Source organism: Panulirus ornatus, chromosome 4 (assembly GCF_036320965.1).
Source record: "Panulirus ornatus isolate Po-2019 chromosome 4, ASM3632096v1, whole genome shotgun sequence".
Classification (NCBI taxonomy): Eukaryota; Metazoa; Arthropoda; class Malacostraca; order Decapoda; family Palinuridae; genus Panulirus; species Panulirus ornatus.
The window spans coordinates 9,688,396-9,705,895 of NC_092227.1; the positions used below are offsets into that span (position 1 = coordinate 9,688,396).

The 17,500-nt window shown below is 45.3% G+C and overlaps 2 protein-coding genes across 2 annotated transcripts in view; one reads left to right on the forward strand and one right to left on the reverse strand.

Annotated features, from left to right (window-relative positions):
- Nucleotides 1-17,500, reverse strand: part of LOC139765685 (uncharacterized) — a 130,879-nt gene that overhangs the window by 109,962 nt on the left and 3,417 nt on the right. The window lies entirely within an intron of this gene.
- Nucleotides 1-17,500, forward strand: part of LOC139765678 (proton-coupled zinc antiporter SLC30A2-like) — a 79,661-nt gene that overhangs the window by 25,635 nt on the left and 36,526 nt on the right. Inside the window, exons 3-7 of the mRNA XM_071693428.1 lie at nucleotides 991-1,174; nucleotides 2,171-2,244; nucleotides 5,578-5,703; nucleotides 7,807-7,969; nucleotides 13,355-13,508. Coding sequence (XP_071549529.1) covers nucleotides 991-1,174; nucleotides 2,171-2,244; nucleotides 5,578-5,703; nucleotides 7,807-7,969; nucleotides 13,355-13,508 — 701 coding nt within the window. The remainder of the gene's footprint in view (nucleotides 1-990; nucleotides 1,175-2,170; nucleotides 2,245-5,577; nucleotides 5,704-7,806; nucleotides 7,970-13,354; nucleotides 13,509-17,500) is intronic.

Below are 17,500 nucleotides of genomic sequence, written 5' to 3' on the forward strand. Positions count from 1 at the left end.
ATGAACTGCACGGGTCCCACGGGCTGCACGGGTCCCATGAACTGCACGGGTCCCATGAACTGCACGGGTCCCCCCCATGTTCCCAGCTTCGCGAAGCTTGGCTTCAACACGGCAGACTTTTCTCTTCTTCAAGAATCCTTCGTTGATGTTAGCATATGCCAACCTTATCTTTTAAATTTTTTTTTTCCATCGTCTTCTGTCTATAAAATTTCTCCTTCCCAGAGTATAAATCCCGTGCCGATAATTAGATCAGAGAGCGTTTCCTAGTCTTCCTTTCCTGTCGCTAACTCCTTACCGGCTGAAGGTTTAACCAGAGAGAGAGAGAGAGAGGGAGAGAGAGAGAGAGAGAGAGAGAGAGAGAGACTTCGTCTATCAAGGACGTCAAGATACTGTTGCTGTCTTCAAGCAGATAACCTCCACGTAGACCATCAATCAGGTCCTCCTTCATCTGTCTTTTCCTAGTGTGTTCTCTTGTATATCAGTCAACCGATATAATACAGCAACATGGGAAAAATTTTTTTTTTTTTTTGCTTTGAGCTTACGGTTGTAAGGCAGGAGGGGAGGATGTGATGACGTGTTACGTTATCGTGTTTTACTCCAAAAATGTTACCACGAGTTACTGGTCTCTCCCAAACCTTCACTCAGCGTTATAAACGGTTACAGACGTTACAGTAGGTACGGTGTTATGTTACGACTATTGGTGTTACAGTCTGTGTTACGACCATAGGTGTTACAGTCTGTGTTATGACCATAGGTGTTACAGTGTGTTATGACCGTAGGTGTTACAGTGTGTTATGACCGTAGGTGTTACAGTCTGTGTTACGACAATTGGTGTTACAGTCTGTGTTACGACCACTGGTGTTACAGTCTGTGTTCGACTTTATCAAATGATCGCAATGATACAGTCTGGATTTAGCGTTACAGTCTGGGTTCAGCATTACAGTCAGGGTTCAGCGTTACAGTCTGGGTCTGGTTGTATCACACATGCAGGACGAGAAGGAGGGATTGCTGGAGACGATGAGCACACCTCCTGAAGGGGGTGTGAGCGGGAGCTACCAGAGCGGCAGCCGCAGGAGCTTCGACCGCTCCCTACCCCCACACCACCACCACGCAGACAAGCCAGGCATCATCGCCCATACCGCCCCGAGCTACAAGAGCGCCTCTTCCAAACAGGGTGAGTACGAGCTACAAGAGCGCCTCTTCCAAACAGGGTGAGTACGAGCTACAAGAGCGCCTCTTCCATACAAGGTCAGTACGAGCTACAAGAGCACCTCTTCCAAACAGGGTGAGTACGAGTTACAAGAGCGCCTCTTCCATACAAGGTCAGTACGAGCTACAAGAGCGCCTCTTCCAAACAGGGTGAGTACGAGCTACAAGAGCGCCTCTTACATACAAGGTCAGTACGAGCTACAAGAGCGCCTCTTCCAAACAAGGTCAGTACGAGCTACAAGAGCACCTCTTCCATACAAGGTCAGTACGAGCTACAAGAGCACCTCTTCGAAACAGGGTCAGTACGAGCTACAAGCGCACCTCTTCCAAACAGGGTACAGTAGTTAGCGGTCCACTGCTGGTTCCAGCGTCCAGTGGTCTGTTCTGGAACGCCTTAAGCGTAATGGCACATTCAGTAAACATTTTCAGGAGTAAAACCCCTCAGTGTAAATGTACTGTATTATATTTTCCTGTAATACTTATATAGAGTGAGATTTCGGTGATGTAACACTGAAGTAAACCAAGCTTATCATAGTGTTGTGTTAAAGAATGGCGTAATGCACCACTTTATTCAGTCCATGTTATCAAGCTATTCTTCGTCACTTATCAACTTCCTACTCTCAGCATAACACACTTCAGTGTTCATGGTGGGTCAGTGTTCCCTCTCTCTCACACACACACACACAGATCTCACGACCACAAGTCAGGCCAAACGGATGGAACTTTATCATAGAAAATGTACTGGAACCGAGTTTAATGAAAATATTCTTAGTATTCTAGCTGATCGAATATTCTTAATATTATAGTTGATCGAATATTCCTCATATTCTAGCTGATCGAATATTCATAATATTCTATCTGATCGAATATTCATAATGTTCTAACTTATCGAATATTCCTAATATTCTAGCTGATAGAATATTCTAATACCCTAGTTAATAGAATATTCCTAATATCCTAGGGATATACGAGCTGTGGAAGCCTCGGAGTCGGTCAGCCAGCGTCAGCAGCAGCGGCAGCGGGAGCAGCGATGAGGTAAGTCGTCCCCCTCCCACCCACCCTTCACAGAAAACGTAATAGAAAATGCGGTGAACGTAGGCCAAACAGATGAGTAAGGCGGACCTTTAGAAAACGGCCTGTTTTTCTTTTCACTGTTAAGAGATACAGTCACCATTCTCGAGTTGAGTGATCACTGTGTTGATTGGATATGAATATCCCAATGGTCAAACGCAAGGGAAAAATAATTACGTAACCTGTTGAAAGTTTTATATACATTGTATAACATAACTTGTGCCTTCCCAGGATTGTTTTGTTGTTAAAAAAAAGTACCGAAAATAACCTATTTTCTTATTTCATTGTAATCTGCTCAGTGTTATTACTGATCTCGTATGGAATGAAACTATTAACTATCCAAGTGAGCATCAGTGCCGAGGAAAGGAGATCAATAAACTCGTGCTATCATGACAAGGAAAGGATTGGACTCCAATATATTAGGACAAGGGGAGAGAGTGGACTCCATGGTAAGAGAAGAAGAGCGATCGAACCTTATGTTCAAACTCGCGAAAGCCTTTGGGTACCATTATCAGATCTATAATGTGAGGTTGGTGTTAATCCCATCAATAACCGTAACTTGATTTACGTTAGGATCAACAGTTTGCAACGGTGGGACTAAGTAAGATCACATCGTATTCCAAGTCTAACCAAACGTACCTTACTTGTTACGGTACCTAAACTTAACCTAACCTAACCTAACCTAACCTACCTTACTTGTTACGGTACCTAAACTTAACCTAACCTAACCTAACCTAACCTAACCAAACCTACCTTACTTGTTACGGTACCTAAACTTAACCTAACCTAACCTAACCTAACCAAACCTACCTTACTTGTTACGGTACCTAAACTTACCCTAACCTACCCTAACCTAACCTACCTTACTTGTCACGGTACCTAAACTTACCCTAACCTAACCTAACCTAACCAAACCTACCTTACTTGTTACGGTACCTAAACTTAACCTAACCTAACCTAACCAAACCTACCTAACTTGTTACGGTACCTAAACCTAACCTAACCTAACCTAATCCATCCTACCTTACTTACGTACGGTACCTAAACTTAACCTAACAAAGACATACTGTCTTAGTTTATATAATTTATATAAGTCAGGTGAACTGAAAACCTGTACTATTAATTCAACGTGATTTCACACCAATGTTACTATACACACTACACTTTTTTTTCTCTTTCAGTCCGAAATGACAATCCCTCAACCTATTTCAGCAAAGGCGATTTTCTTTTGTTTCTTCTTCTTCCTATTTCTCGCCCTATTTCTCGCATGTGATCCAGACATTTCACAAGTGAGAGGGAAAAATCCAGCCGAACAGAAGATATGCGAGGTTTTACTATTCCAGAAAACGACGAGTCTCGAGTGTCGACTTCGTCGTGCACTGAAGCGGCAGATCAGGGGGGTGGGGGTGACTGTCGCTTGTACTACACGCTAGCTGCCTCAGTGGCAGCAAGAATATGGACGACGGCTCTGTAGCCTTAACTTCAATAACTGGGCTAGCCACGGCTCACTCGCGACCCACGATGGAGCAAAACGTGATACGATATTCCCTGTCAAGTCAGTCCACGACCTCCCCGTCGGGGAGTGTCTAGCTAGAGCCAGTCCCCCCCGCTACCCCCTACCTATGTTGGTAGGGGCATCTGTCATACGCACAGGCCTTGTGATGGGCATCACTGGGACATGGAAGCGTCTCTACGGCTGTTATGACATACCTCCTCTCCTACTGCCAGGGTCTGCAGCTCTCCTGCGTCTGTGTGTATATATATTTCCTAAGTGCTATTAACCCCAAGGAGTTCTGATCTGTTTCTTATATTCAGTAACCCCCAAGTTCCCTCACTCACTGTCGTTTTTCTGGTTTTAATGAATTAGTCGATCGTAAATAAACTATTTCATTCTCGGGTGGGGTCGCAATACCCTTGACGATATTAAAACAGGTCACAGAAAAGAAGGCTGAGAAGTGATGATGGTCTGGATTCATAAGAAAATTGATATATTTACCTTGGAGAAACCCTTCATCTCTTTAAATGTGCGGGTAAGCTGAACAAAATGTGGTGGTTGGGGCGAGTATTGAACACCTCAAGAGTTAAGACTTACCTTTCTTATTTCTTAAGGAAACCGTAAAGATCGTCTAGCTGTCGTTATTAATCAAGGTATTAATTTCCGGCCATTCGATACTCGAAGACAACCGTCTCTCCACCAGCATAACCCCAACATTATGAGTTGATGTTCAGTGTATCCGGTAACACCTGGATGTTTCATCAAACTATTCCATCTGTGATAAATATCTTAAGACTGACTTTTATGAGAAAGAGGAGAGCCGTGTAAAGAGACCGAGTCATAAGAGGAAAATAACAATGACGAAAGCCTCTGCTGCCACACGTATCTCGTCCTACTTAACAGTGAATAAGAAAGAAAATAGACCGGGGAAATAAACCACTATACATTAACAGATTTGGATACCCTCATGATGCCAACATGAACATTCCTATCCTCTACTCGACCTATATACAATGACAAATAGCATGAGTTAATGTGCACTTTGAGACATACCTTAACAACATAGGTTTTTAGGGCATGTCATACGTAAACATTGCCTCAACCCTCGTCTGTGTTCTACCACCACCAGTGAGCTTCAGTAGCAATAGCTGGCACTTTATCCTTATCATTTATCCTTATCATTTGTTACTTTATCCTTATCATTTGTTCGCTTAAACCTTTGTGTGCATTCAAATGCTCTTCTGTACAACGTTACCCATATACATATACGTTACATATATACGTACCAATACAACTTTAATGCAGAGAAAACCAAGAGGACGAGGCCCTACCAGTCAGTGTATAGGTCCCTCTGCCCCCAGCCCTACAAATGAGTAATGTACAAAGAGATGGGTACGGAGCGAAGCACATGTGCTCAAGTACGACCCTGCCACACACCTCGACCACCTCCGCCTCTAACACTGACCATTTATCTCCCTCCCTCCTCTCACCTCACCAGCTCTTCAGCAGGATCGGCTCCTCCTCCTCCTCCTCCTCCTCCTCCACCACCACCACCAATGACCACTTATCTCCCTCCACCTCATCAGCTGTTCAGTAGGGCCAGCTCCTCCTCCTCCTCCTCCACCACCACCGACCATGTACCTCCCTCACCAGCTCTTCAGCAGAACCAGATCCTCCTCCACCACCACCACCAGTGACCACTTATCTCCCCCCCACCCCTTCCTCCTCAGCTGTTCAGTAGGGCCAGCTCCTCCTCCTCCACCACCACCACTGACCATGTACCTCCCTCTCCCTCTCACCAGCTCTTCAGCAGAACCAGCTCCTCCTCCACCAGCACCCACTGCCACGACCTCATCAGCGACCCGCCCGAGGACAAACAGGCGCTCGTCAAGCTGACCATCGCCACCCTCCTCTCCCTCATCTTCATGGTGAGTACTGGAGGGGGGATTACTCATCATGGTGAGTACTGGAGGGGGGATTACTCATCATGGTGAGTACTGGAGGGGGGATTACTCATCATGGTGAGTACTGGAGGGGGGATTACTCATCATGGTGAGTACTGGAGGGGGGGTACTCATCATGGTGAGTACTGGAGGGGGGATTACTCATCATGGTGAGTACTGGAGGGGGGATTACTCATCATGGTGAGTACTAGAGGGGGATTACTCATCATGGTAAGTACTGGAGGGGGGATTACTCATCGTGGTGAGTACTGGAGGGGGGATTACTCATCATGGTGAGTACTGGAGGGGGATTACTCATCATGGTGAGTACTGGAGGGGGATTACTCATCATGGTGAGTACTGGAGGGGGATTACTCATCATGGTGAATACTGGAGGGGGATTACTCATCATGGTGAGTACTGGAGGGGGATTACTCATCATGGTGAGCATTGGAGGGGGGTTACTCATCATGGTGGGTACTGGAGTGAGGACTGATCTACGTATGGTCATCATGGTGAGTACTGGGGAGGTACTGATCCACGTCTAATCATGGTGAGTACTAGGGAGGTACTCACGTGAGTACTGGGGAGGTACTGATCCACGTCTGATCATGCTGAGTACTAGGGAGGTACTCACGTGAGTACTGGGGAGGTACTGATCCACGTCTGATCATGCTGAGTACTAGGGAGGTACTCACGTGAGTACTGGGGAGGTACTGATCCACGTCTAATCATGGTGAGTACTAGGGAGGTACTCACGTGAGTACTGGGGAGGTACTGATCCACGTCTAGTCTTCCTGATGAGTATTGGATAGTAAGAGATGATCCCTAACATCACCACCCAAACTGGTGAGTGGCCACGGGACTTGGAATTTCTGTGTGAGCCAGTTAAACGCAAGGCCGCTAACGAAGTCAGCCGGGGATCGTGGCGATATAATGACACGGGGTCGACATTGTGAGTTTGTTGACTTAAGTGTGAGGAGGAGGAGGGCAGCCTATAAGGTCGGTCTTCCTCTTACTGGAGCAGTGATGATGGAACGGATGAGGAGGTCAGGGTTCGCTACCGGACCTCGCCTGCTCGAGGTTAAACGGCGAGTGAAAAAGTCACGTTTGGAGAGGAGGTGGTATCACTTGAGGGGTGAGGGGGGTGATACACTCTCGTCAAGGAATGTCTCACTCCAAAGGGGTCCACATGTCCCTGCAACTGGACGTAGCGCAGGCCTCGGGCTGCAAGAGCATTCACAAAGAGGTCCTGGGTAACACTAAGACTCCTTTACTGCGATGGTCTTGGGATGATAATACATAAATAGGTAATATAATTTTTTTCTTTGTTTTCCTATATGCTAGCCATTTCCCGCGTGAGCGATGATGTAGCGTCAAGAACAGGTGACAGAGCCTTGAGAGGGAAAATTTTCTCATTTGGCTCCTCAATCTGTTCCTTCCTTTGGAAAGTAATACAGGAAAGTGAGGATTTTCAGACCCCCAACTCCCGCCCCTCTTAGTCGCCTTCTGCGACACGCAAGGTAATACCTGGCCAGGTTTATTCCTCCACTATCCCCAAGGATAATATATATATATATATATATATATATATATATATATATATATATATATATATATATATATTGTTTTTCTCTTGTCGTGAGGGCCTCAGGGGCTATCGGTGTGCCTCACACTACCAGATCACTGAACTCAGTATGAGAGACAAGGATCTTGCCATCTAATTAACTCGCTCTGCATGCTTCCCCCACCTCCCAACCTCCTCCTCTGAGAGGGCAACCTTTTCCTCCAGCCCTCAGGTCCTCCCGTGTCTCCCTCCGGCCCTCAGGTCCTCCCGTGTCTCCTTCCGGCCCTCAGGGTCCTCCCGTGTCTCCTTCCGGCCCTCAGGTCCTCCCGTGTCTCCCTCCAGACCTCAGGGTCCTCCCGTGTCTCCCTCCAGCCCTCGGGTCCTCCCGTGTCTCCCTCCGCCCCTTAGGTCCTACCGTGTATCCCCTCCAGCCCTCAGGGTCCCTCCCATGTCTCCCTCCAGCCATCAGGTCCTCCCGTGTCTCCCTCCAGCCCTCAGGTCCTCCCCTGTCTCTCCGTCAGGTACTAGAGTACGTGGGCGGGTACTACTCCTCCAGTCTGGCGGTGCTCTCGGACGCGGGCCACCTCCTCAGCGACTTCTGCGGGTTCCTGGTCTCCCTCGTGGCCCTCTGCCTCATTCGACGACCCCCGTCAGCCTCCATGAGCTTCGGCTACTACCGAGCAGGTGAGATTAGCGGCCATCTCTCTCAAGCTTAGGACTCTACTCTCAAAATCAAGCTTAGGTATATAATCTTATGTATGATTTTAAGCTTTGATCTTCTACGTCATCCCGAGACTTTAGTTGCGTAGGTGGTGCTAGACCAGGTTGTGTTCCACTTACCCCCCCTAATGCAATGACTGTCTTAGCCACTCGACCAGGCTGTGGTCCACTTATCCCTCTATGCAATGACTGTGTTAGCCACTCGCAAAGCATCATCTAGTCGCCAATCCGTCTCCATCACTTGCGGACACCATGAACTGCACTCCTTCTGAAGTACCAGAGGGAACCTGACTCACGTGAGGGCCGGGTGGGTTAACAAGCCCAACCCCCTAGGCCCAGTGCTTAGGTCCCTCACCACCGGCGGGCCGCCCTAGAGCACAGGGCCCACACCTCCTGAGTTGTAGGGAGGTTTAATCTCAAACAACAACATTCTGAAGGATGTGACGTGCTTCGAGCGTGCTATCGTCGGCCAGAATCTACATCTACTCCTGCAGTTCTTCGTGGCCGACGGACTTCCGACGCGCGAGCCATGCATCTCGTTCCCAAAACGCAAGAACAATCAACTGCGTTTCTTCTCTTTTAGCGAGGGAAAATTTCGCGTTGGATCCGGCCAGCACATACCATAGAAGATTATGCCCAACACCGGGACTTCTGCAGGATCCGTGGAATCGCAGGGTCACACAAGATAGATCCGCCCGGGACTTCCCGCAAAGCTCTCCTCACAACATGGCTGCCACAACTATCAATGTCATTTTGCCGCATTCATCCCAACACGTTAGTGGAATCTATAAGATTCCAACCAGTTCTCTTAGGGACTTTGCGCTCGGCACGGCTCAATATCAAAGATGCATCTTCCAGCCACGATACAGAGACGATACCCTCCTCCTACCCTCCCAGATGGGCTGTCACCGAACTAACACACGTCCTTCTGTAGCCCGCACACAACGTCCCTTCTCCAGCCCCTACACACGTTCTCCAGTCTTCACACACGTCCTTCTACAGCACATAAACATGTCCCTTTCCAGCCCGCACACACGTCCCTCTCCAACTCTAGCCCTAAACATCGTCTCACTTCATCCTAGACCCAGACATATGGCACCCTTACACTACTGTCCAACTCGTCCTTCTAGACCAAAGTTATCCTTCGACCTACCGTGGTACTGCTCGTCATCCAAAAGGTCATCCTTCACCCTACCATCCCACTCTTCCTCATCCAAAGCGTCCCCCTCCAGCCACACCCACCTCCCACGCCTTCCCTATAACCACACACTCACACCCACACACACACACACACACACACACACACACACACTCACACACACACACACACACACACACACACACACACACTCACACACACACACATACAACCTTTGAAAAATAAAAACGGGGAATGTTTTGAGACCCATTTTTATGTGCCAGCCATTACGAGGGATACTCTTTGTTATCATTTCCTAGACACGAGAGAGAGAGAGAGAGAGAGAGAGAGAGAGAGAGAGAGAGAGAGAGAGAGAGAGAGAGAGAGAGAGAGAGAGAGCCAGTCAGTCAAAAACCGCACACAATATTCAATCAAAAACTTGCCGAAAGGAACAAGACGAACGCAATCAGCCTAGCATCCTACCGTGCTCTCTCTCTCTCTCTCTCTCTCTCTCTCTCTCTCTCTCTCTCTCTCTAGACTGCGCATGCTACCTCCCACCTGAACAACTCACTCTCTTCTCTTCCTACTGGCACACATCTCTTACCTTCCCGATGAAAAAATATTATCATCATTATCATCACTGCTACTATCACTGTTGTTGTTATCATTATCACAGTTATCATAAATATCATTGCTATTATCATTATCACAGTTATTACAATAATCATTACTATAATTATCATTGTTATTGTTATCATTATTATCATTATTATCACCATTATTATTATTATTATTATTATTATTATTATTATTATTATTACCATTATTATTATAATCATTATTATTATCATCATTATTATTATCATTATTATTATTATCATTATTCATCGTCTGGAAAATGAGGAGACCAAGGTTTGACTAGGGAGGAAGTACGACCGATTTCCACCCGTCTTAAGTTACTGACAAAGGTTATCTCACTAAGCCATAGTTCTCTACACACTGCATACCCCAGACAGCCCTCTGATACGTCGCCAATGCGCATCTCTGTAAATCTGATTATGGGAACAGAACTTCCCAAGCGTGTACAGTCAAGCGTCACTGTGGAAGCTACTGTAAGTGTATACATATATACATACACCCTCCCAAGCCTGGACGTCCTGAACTCTGGACCCTGAAGAACTAGGACATTTGTCAAACCCTGCCAGTGTCCAGGTCCTCCCTGGTCCCGGGAGAGACGAGGCGACACTCCGGGGTGTGGGCGTTTTGACAGACCGATGCCTTGAATGATGAGAACTTTCTCACCTTAAAACTCCGGGAGTCAGTCCAACCCACGACCAGATAGTCATATGACCGATGACTGCCGCGCGAGACCGTGCAGACCACTCTCGCCCCGTACGACGAGCGACGCCATAAACCCACTGATGAGGAAGGAAGGTAAGACGGAAGGACGTGTTCACGATGGCAGGTATTTCAGCTGAAGGGGAAGGGAGGTCAGATAAAGGCCAGAGTCACTGGGGTGGGTGGGTTAGGGAAGAGGACGACCTCAGAGTGGAAGGTACTCCGTGTTGATGAGAAAGCGCTCGATTGCGCAGGGGAGCTGGTGTGGAAGATTACTACTGTTTACGGGATGTGTCATGTCGGGGGGGAGAAAGGAACCCCCGGTCACATACACCCTGCAGGGACTGAGGTGTGTTTCCTACGAGCAACACACATACACCCTGCAGGGACTGAGGTGTGTTTCCTACGAGCAACACACAAACACTGAAACGTGAAGAGATATGGAATAATAATTTCCTAAGCACACTAGCGCCATTTTTTGTTACAGAAAGAGTATTGTGATGACTGCGTGAGCAAATCTTTAAAAAATAATCTTTAGACACGTATTTTCCGAGGGGCAGATAAGTTGGAAATATGTGAATAAAGACATATAAGGAAATATTTATATCAGAATAAGTTAGGAAATGGTTTGTTTGATGTGTAGTGAAGTATGCTTATCAATGTCTGTATGGGTAAAATATATATATATATATATATATATATATATATATATATATATATATATATATATATATATTTTTTTTTTTTTTTTTTCATACGATTCGCCATTTCCCGCATTTGCGAGGTAGCGTTAAGAACAGAGGACTGGGCCTTAGAGGGAAAATCCTCACCTGGCCCCCTTTCTCTGTTCCTTCTTTTGGAAAATTAAAAAAAAAAAAGAGAGGGGAGGATTTCCAGCCACCCGCTCCCTCCCCTTTTAGTCGCCTTCTACGACACGCAGAGAATACGTGGGAAGTATTCTTTCTCCCCTATCCCCAGGGATAATATATATATATATATATATATATATATATATATATATATATATATATATATATATATAGGACGCCATTTGGTAAACATGTGTTTTGGACAATCACATGTTTACCAAATGGCGTCCTAGCTTCGTCTCTTCGATGTATATCAACTGACTGTTATATTCCTCTCTTGTGTCTCCCCTGATGATGTGATTATTACACGAAAATGCACTTGGGAACTTTTCGTGTTTCATTTTCCCCATGGACTCATAGGAATATATATATATATATATATATATATATATATATATATATATATATATATATATATATATATATATATATATATATATTTTCCATGAGGCTCACACAGCCAGCAGATAGCGTTCATATGCACTTTGTTCGTATTCATATACCTCCGCGTTGTACAGTTAGCTTCGGTAAAATGCTATCTGCTGGCTGTGCGAGCCTGATGGGAAATGACCGGTGTAGACCCCGTTGCTTACCAACGTGAGACGAAGGGTATTCGAGTACATAGTATTCGAATAGTCATTTCCCTATTAGGGGCGATCATAGCCTGGCTGTTCGAGGTTTGCATGTTCTATGAAGGTGCGCGTTCATATGCACTTTGTTCGTGTGTATATATATATATATATATATATACACGGGTTGAGGGAGTGCGTGACAGAGCATAAGGAAGTGAGCTCCAGACTGATGTAGATAACTATGAAAGATAGATGGAGAGAAATGGGTGATTACTAATGCTTTGCACTTGGTCATGAGATGAATCTCATACGTAAGAAAGGCGTAAGCAACATTTAGTTACGCCAGAGATAAATCAAAGATTTTATACAGTGCATTTCTTACCCCCAGTTATTCTGACATTAACCCCCACGAGTCAGAATGAAAATAACGCCTGATCTCAAAACATACATTTTCTCTTAAATTCGTTTCAAATATTCGTTTTCTTTTCATCAAGATATAATTCGTTTGCATCTTTTTTCTTTTGCCTGTGATATTTTCACTTTTTCTCGTAACGATTTCTGAGTTTTAGTGTATATATATATATATATATATATATATATATATATATATATATTCCTATGAATCCACGGGAAAAGTGAAACACAATAAGTTCTCAAGTGCACTTTCGTGTAATAATCACATCATCAGGGGAGACGCAAGAGAGAAATATAACAATAAGTTGATATACAACGAAGAGACGTAGCTATTCATTTATCAAACTGGAACAAGGGCGTTTCATATATGTATCTGTCATTTTGTAGATGGGGTCTTTGAAGTGTGTGTTGTTCGTATTTCAAAAAGGAAAACTCCGTGTGTCTGTCTTGTGTAAAGGACCCTTGTTAACATCCCTTAAAAAAATATGTAAAATATCAAAAATAAACTTCTGTTCACTCTACGTGACGTAGTGTACACTTCCGTTCACTCTACGCGACGTATTGTAAACTTCCCTCCACTCTACGCGACATATTGCAAACTTCACATCTTACGTGACATATTGCACCTTCCCTTCACCCAACGTGACATACTGTACACTGCCGTTCACTCTACGTGACACATTGTATGTAACCGAAATACAATAGACTAAGGGGGATACTATGATGGAAATCATAGGAAGAGATAATGACTTTAAAAAAAGTATGTGAACTACTGATTTAATCAATTAACAAAAAAACAAAAAGCAAGAAAACTATGCGGTATGATTCATAATAATATTCTCCATCTTATAAATGTCTTCTCAGTTTAGATAACATTCATCCATAAAAAAAAAAATCCCAAATCTATTTAATTCTATGACCTAAGCTATATCACCGTTAGTTTTCGTTTTCTTTCTCCCCATTTTCTGTGAATGGCTTCGTCCTAACTGTGACGTGTGGCTTGCGTCCGTGACGCCAGAGGTGCTGGGGTCTGTGGCCAGCGTGTTCATCGTGTGGGTGGTGACGGGCCTCCTGGTGGCGGCAGCCGTGCAGAGGCTCCTCTACCAGCCCTACATCCTCGACCCGGACATCATGCTCATCATGGCCTCCATCGGAATCGCCATCAACTTCCTGTGAGTACGCGCGCGTATGCGTATGCGTGTGTGTGTGTGTGTGCGTACCTAGTCCACTTCAGCTACCGTCATCATTACAGGTTTTCACAAATATTTCGTCAACTTCTCATAATTTTGGTGCTCACTTTTTCCCACTGAGATTAGTTATCATTTAATAATATATCTGATTATCTTTCATGTACTTCTATGTAAAGTTGTGTGACACTGTCCAGGCCTGTCTTATATCAATATATATATATCAAGATATATATATTTATATATATATATATATATATATATATATATATATATATATATATATATATATATATATATATCACCTGTACTTTACATCTGGTTACCTAGACTGGGTTAACTTTGCTAATCATGTGCATATCAATTCTGACCCGAGAGAGAGAGAGAGAGAGAGAGAGAGAGAGAGAGAGAATATTCCACGACCCCATTTCATAAGGTCCCTGCAACTTCAAGGGGCCGCAACCCCACGCAGTAGCAAAGCAATGGTGGGAGAGTCCTCTTTTTTTTTAAAGACAGAAGGTCCTGGACGAGACCGCAATCCTATCCGTTCACTACCAACGATACGTATCAGCCTCGCAGGAGGTCGTAACAAGAGGGGAGCAAAAATCTCTCGCGCATGGTACTCGACCGCCACGTCGCCAAGGGAGGGTAGGGAAGTGGTTAAGGGGGAGGCGGCTTCGACGCACGCCGAGGATATGTTGTGGGTTGACCGACCCCCCAGTAACGGCTGCCTACATTCTTTACGGGGGGGTGTGGGACCCGTGTTCGATACCTCAGCACCCACATCCTGCCGCAGGAGCACCTACAATATGAGGCTCCGGCACCACTCAGGACGCCGTTAGCACGGTGAATCCCCTAAGACTTACACTCCTACAAGACCAGGCATTATTACCGTTTGCCTTATACGCGTGGGCGATTCCTGTCTCAATAAACGACTGATGGCGAGTACTTTGGAGATGAAAGTCAGGTCAGTCCTCTGGAAGGACGTACATCATCATTACTCCTTCCCTTGAATTGTAAATAACGGCGAGAAAGATGGCATCTAGTGATAAGGCACTGGCCTCGGAGACATTACCCAGAACTGCAAATATAGAAAGACGCGAAGGAGAAATGCCTGTTTCTTCGAGCCTTTCAGATCTCTCAATGGTCTTAAAAAGATGTCAAATGTTCGCGGTACAGATGGAGCGGTGAGCTGAGATGGTGTAGAGAGGAGGCGCATCTGCAGCTGAGAGGATCTGGAAAGTGTATGTGGAAGCATGGAAATGTGGTCAGGTGAGCGGAGGGAAACAGAGACTGTTTCACCGCATATAAGTAAAAGGAGTGAAAGTGATTATAAGTGCTTAAATTAGTCCAACAGTTGTATGGTGCGATGGTGATTAATCATGTTCAAAGGCTGGGTAAACCCCTCGTTGGCGGATGAACAGTAAGGGTAGAAAGAAGGGAAGAGGGTGTGTAAGCATTTCAAAATTACATACGGAAGAAAGTTTCAGACTAAATAAAGGCTAGACAGCATTTATACTTAATAAAAAAAAAATGAAAAGGCATTCAACAGTGACCATGAAACCTATCAGGGAAGCTCTAACTCTCTATACGCTGTACGTGGACACTCCAAGTGCTGTTAAGAAGCTTTTTATAAGAGGGAGTGGTGCACAAGTGTTGTTAAGAAGCTTTTTATAGAGGGAGTGGTGCACAAGTGCTGTTAAGAAGCTTTTTATAGAGGGAGTGGTACATGTGTTGGAGGAGTACGTGGTGGTGTGAGGGAGGGCAGGTCTGGAATAAATGTGGGAGTGCGTCGCCGCTGTGTTATGTTACCGTCGTTATCTCATGTACTTAATAGATGGGTCAGTACGTGAGACGGATGCTGAGGATAATCCTAAGACTACTTACCCTCCCACTATTGCATGCGGTCCTTGATTACGCGCGGTGAGAGAGTGTGTGTGGGGGGGGGTGCGGTGACAGTAGATGAACCGCTGAGCCATGCCAAGGTACGTGCCCAACAGAAGTCAACAGTTGCTGTATGTAGGTGATGTGATGGTACAATCTTCATCATGGGAATTTTCGGAATCGAGAATAGTATGAAATACACAGAGTCCCACCAATTGCTTCTCTGTTGCAGACTTTCCTCCGCGAGTAGTGCAGTCTCTGAGCGATAGGCAACTGTCTAGTTGGTGCTCTTGACTGTATAGGATGTCAGGGTCATCTATGCCACGTTCACTCCCGGGTATCTACACCACTTCATTTCCTCCGCGTTCTCACCATCCAAACTCAAAGGCACTCCGTCCGACCTCTCGAGTTTCCTCACGCTATACTTAATCGTTCCAACATTCCATTCACAGTCATTTTCAAATTCCTTCTGTCAAACAATGTCCCAGAGTTAGACACCCAAGTCTGCCGCCAGAGCCGTCGGCAACTCGAGGGTGGGCCGTTTTGATAACTGTTTCTGCGCAGTCGGTCGATGTCTGTACAGCAGTGCTTGAATATAAAGATACGAAAGCGATTTTTTTAATACTACACAGACACCTACAGACCGCAGGTTAATGAGGGAGCCATGTACGTAAAAGAATTTACCTTTCGCCCTCGACCTACATACCAGTAGTACAGAGAACACTGGAATTACGCAACAAATGCTACCCAGGCTACCTGCGTCATATTACTAGGGTTAGTGTTGTTGCTAGGATGTCTTTTTGCTAGGAGGGTCATGTTGCCAGGGGCGGTCTTATTGCTAGGACGTTATTTCGATGTGATAATGAGCACGTGGTCTTCCTCCCTGTTCGTTCCAGATGTTTGTAACGTGTGTGTGTGTGTGTGTGTGTATTGGTTCTGTGAATCATTAAAGCCTTATGCTATGTTTTCCTATTTTTTTGGATATGGCGAGGGAGCTTCACACTTCTGGGGCATCATCTCTTATCACTTCACTTTTATCATACGTTCGTTTGGTATCACCTAGAGTTATCTGAATGTACAGCAACTTCTTTTTTATTAGCATATAACCCTTTTTTCGCTACTTTCTCCTGCTAGAAATGCTTCCTAACGCGTCTAACGATGCTTGTCCCGCTTATGTTCTTACGTCGTCTTGTTTTACATTACCTCTTCTACCTCGAAACGCTGGTGTGTGTGTGTGTTAGTGTTATCATGTCCCCCATGGCAACTTAATTCCAAGTCATTACGTCTACACTTAACCTCACTCCTGCCACTAAGATGGGACGAGAGAGTCAAATCCTCTCAAACGGCTAGTACCACACCATTCTGGTGACATTTTAGAGACGCATTTCGTATGACCCTCTGCAGCAAATCTCCATCTCCCTTCCTCTACATAGACCAAAATGATGAAGCCTTGGAAGTTTCACGCGTCTTACATACCTTCTCGATAACTTTCCCCTCTAACCATTATATCTGAGGGGAACTTTTGACGGCCGAACGATATAGTTACTTCCCTTACAATCTTTATCATGGGAATTTTCGGTATCGCGTATAGTATGAAATACACTGAGTCCCACCAATTGCTTCTCTGTTGCAGACTTTCCTCCGCGAGTAGTGCAGTCTCTGAGCGATTGGCAACTGTCTAGTTGCGTACCCTAATCACACACATTCTGGCAATCAAGTTTGCTGGCATGAGCTTTGTCCTGGGGGGGAACTACTTACGGCAGTCGACAGATAACTCACGTTCCTTAAGGTTGGGTTCCACTAGGGTTACGTGGGCTGGCAATATGCCGTGGAACAAGGGATATCCTGGGACGACATGAGTGATACAACGGGAGATGTTCATGACAACAGGAGCGATAGAACAGGGGGTATCCATGACAACAGGAGCGATAGAATAGGTATCCATGACAACAGGAGTGATAGAATAGAAGGTATCCATGACAACAGGAGTGATAGAATAGAAGGTATCCATGACAACAAGAGCGATAGAACAGGGGGTATCCATGACAACAGGAGCGATAGAACAGGGGGTATCCATGACAACAGGAGCGATA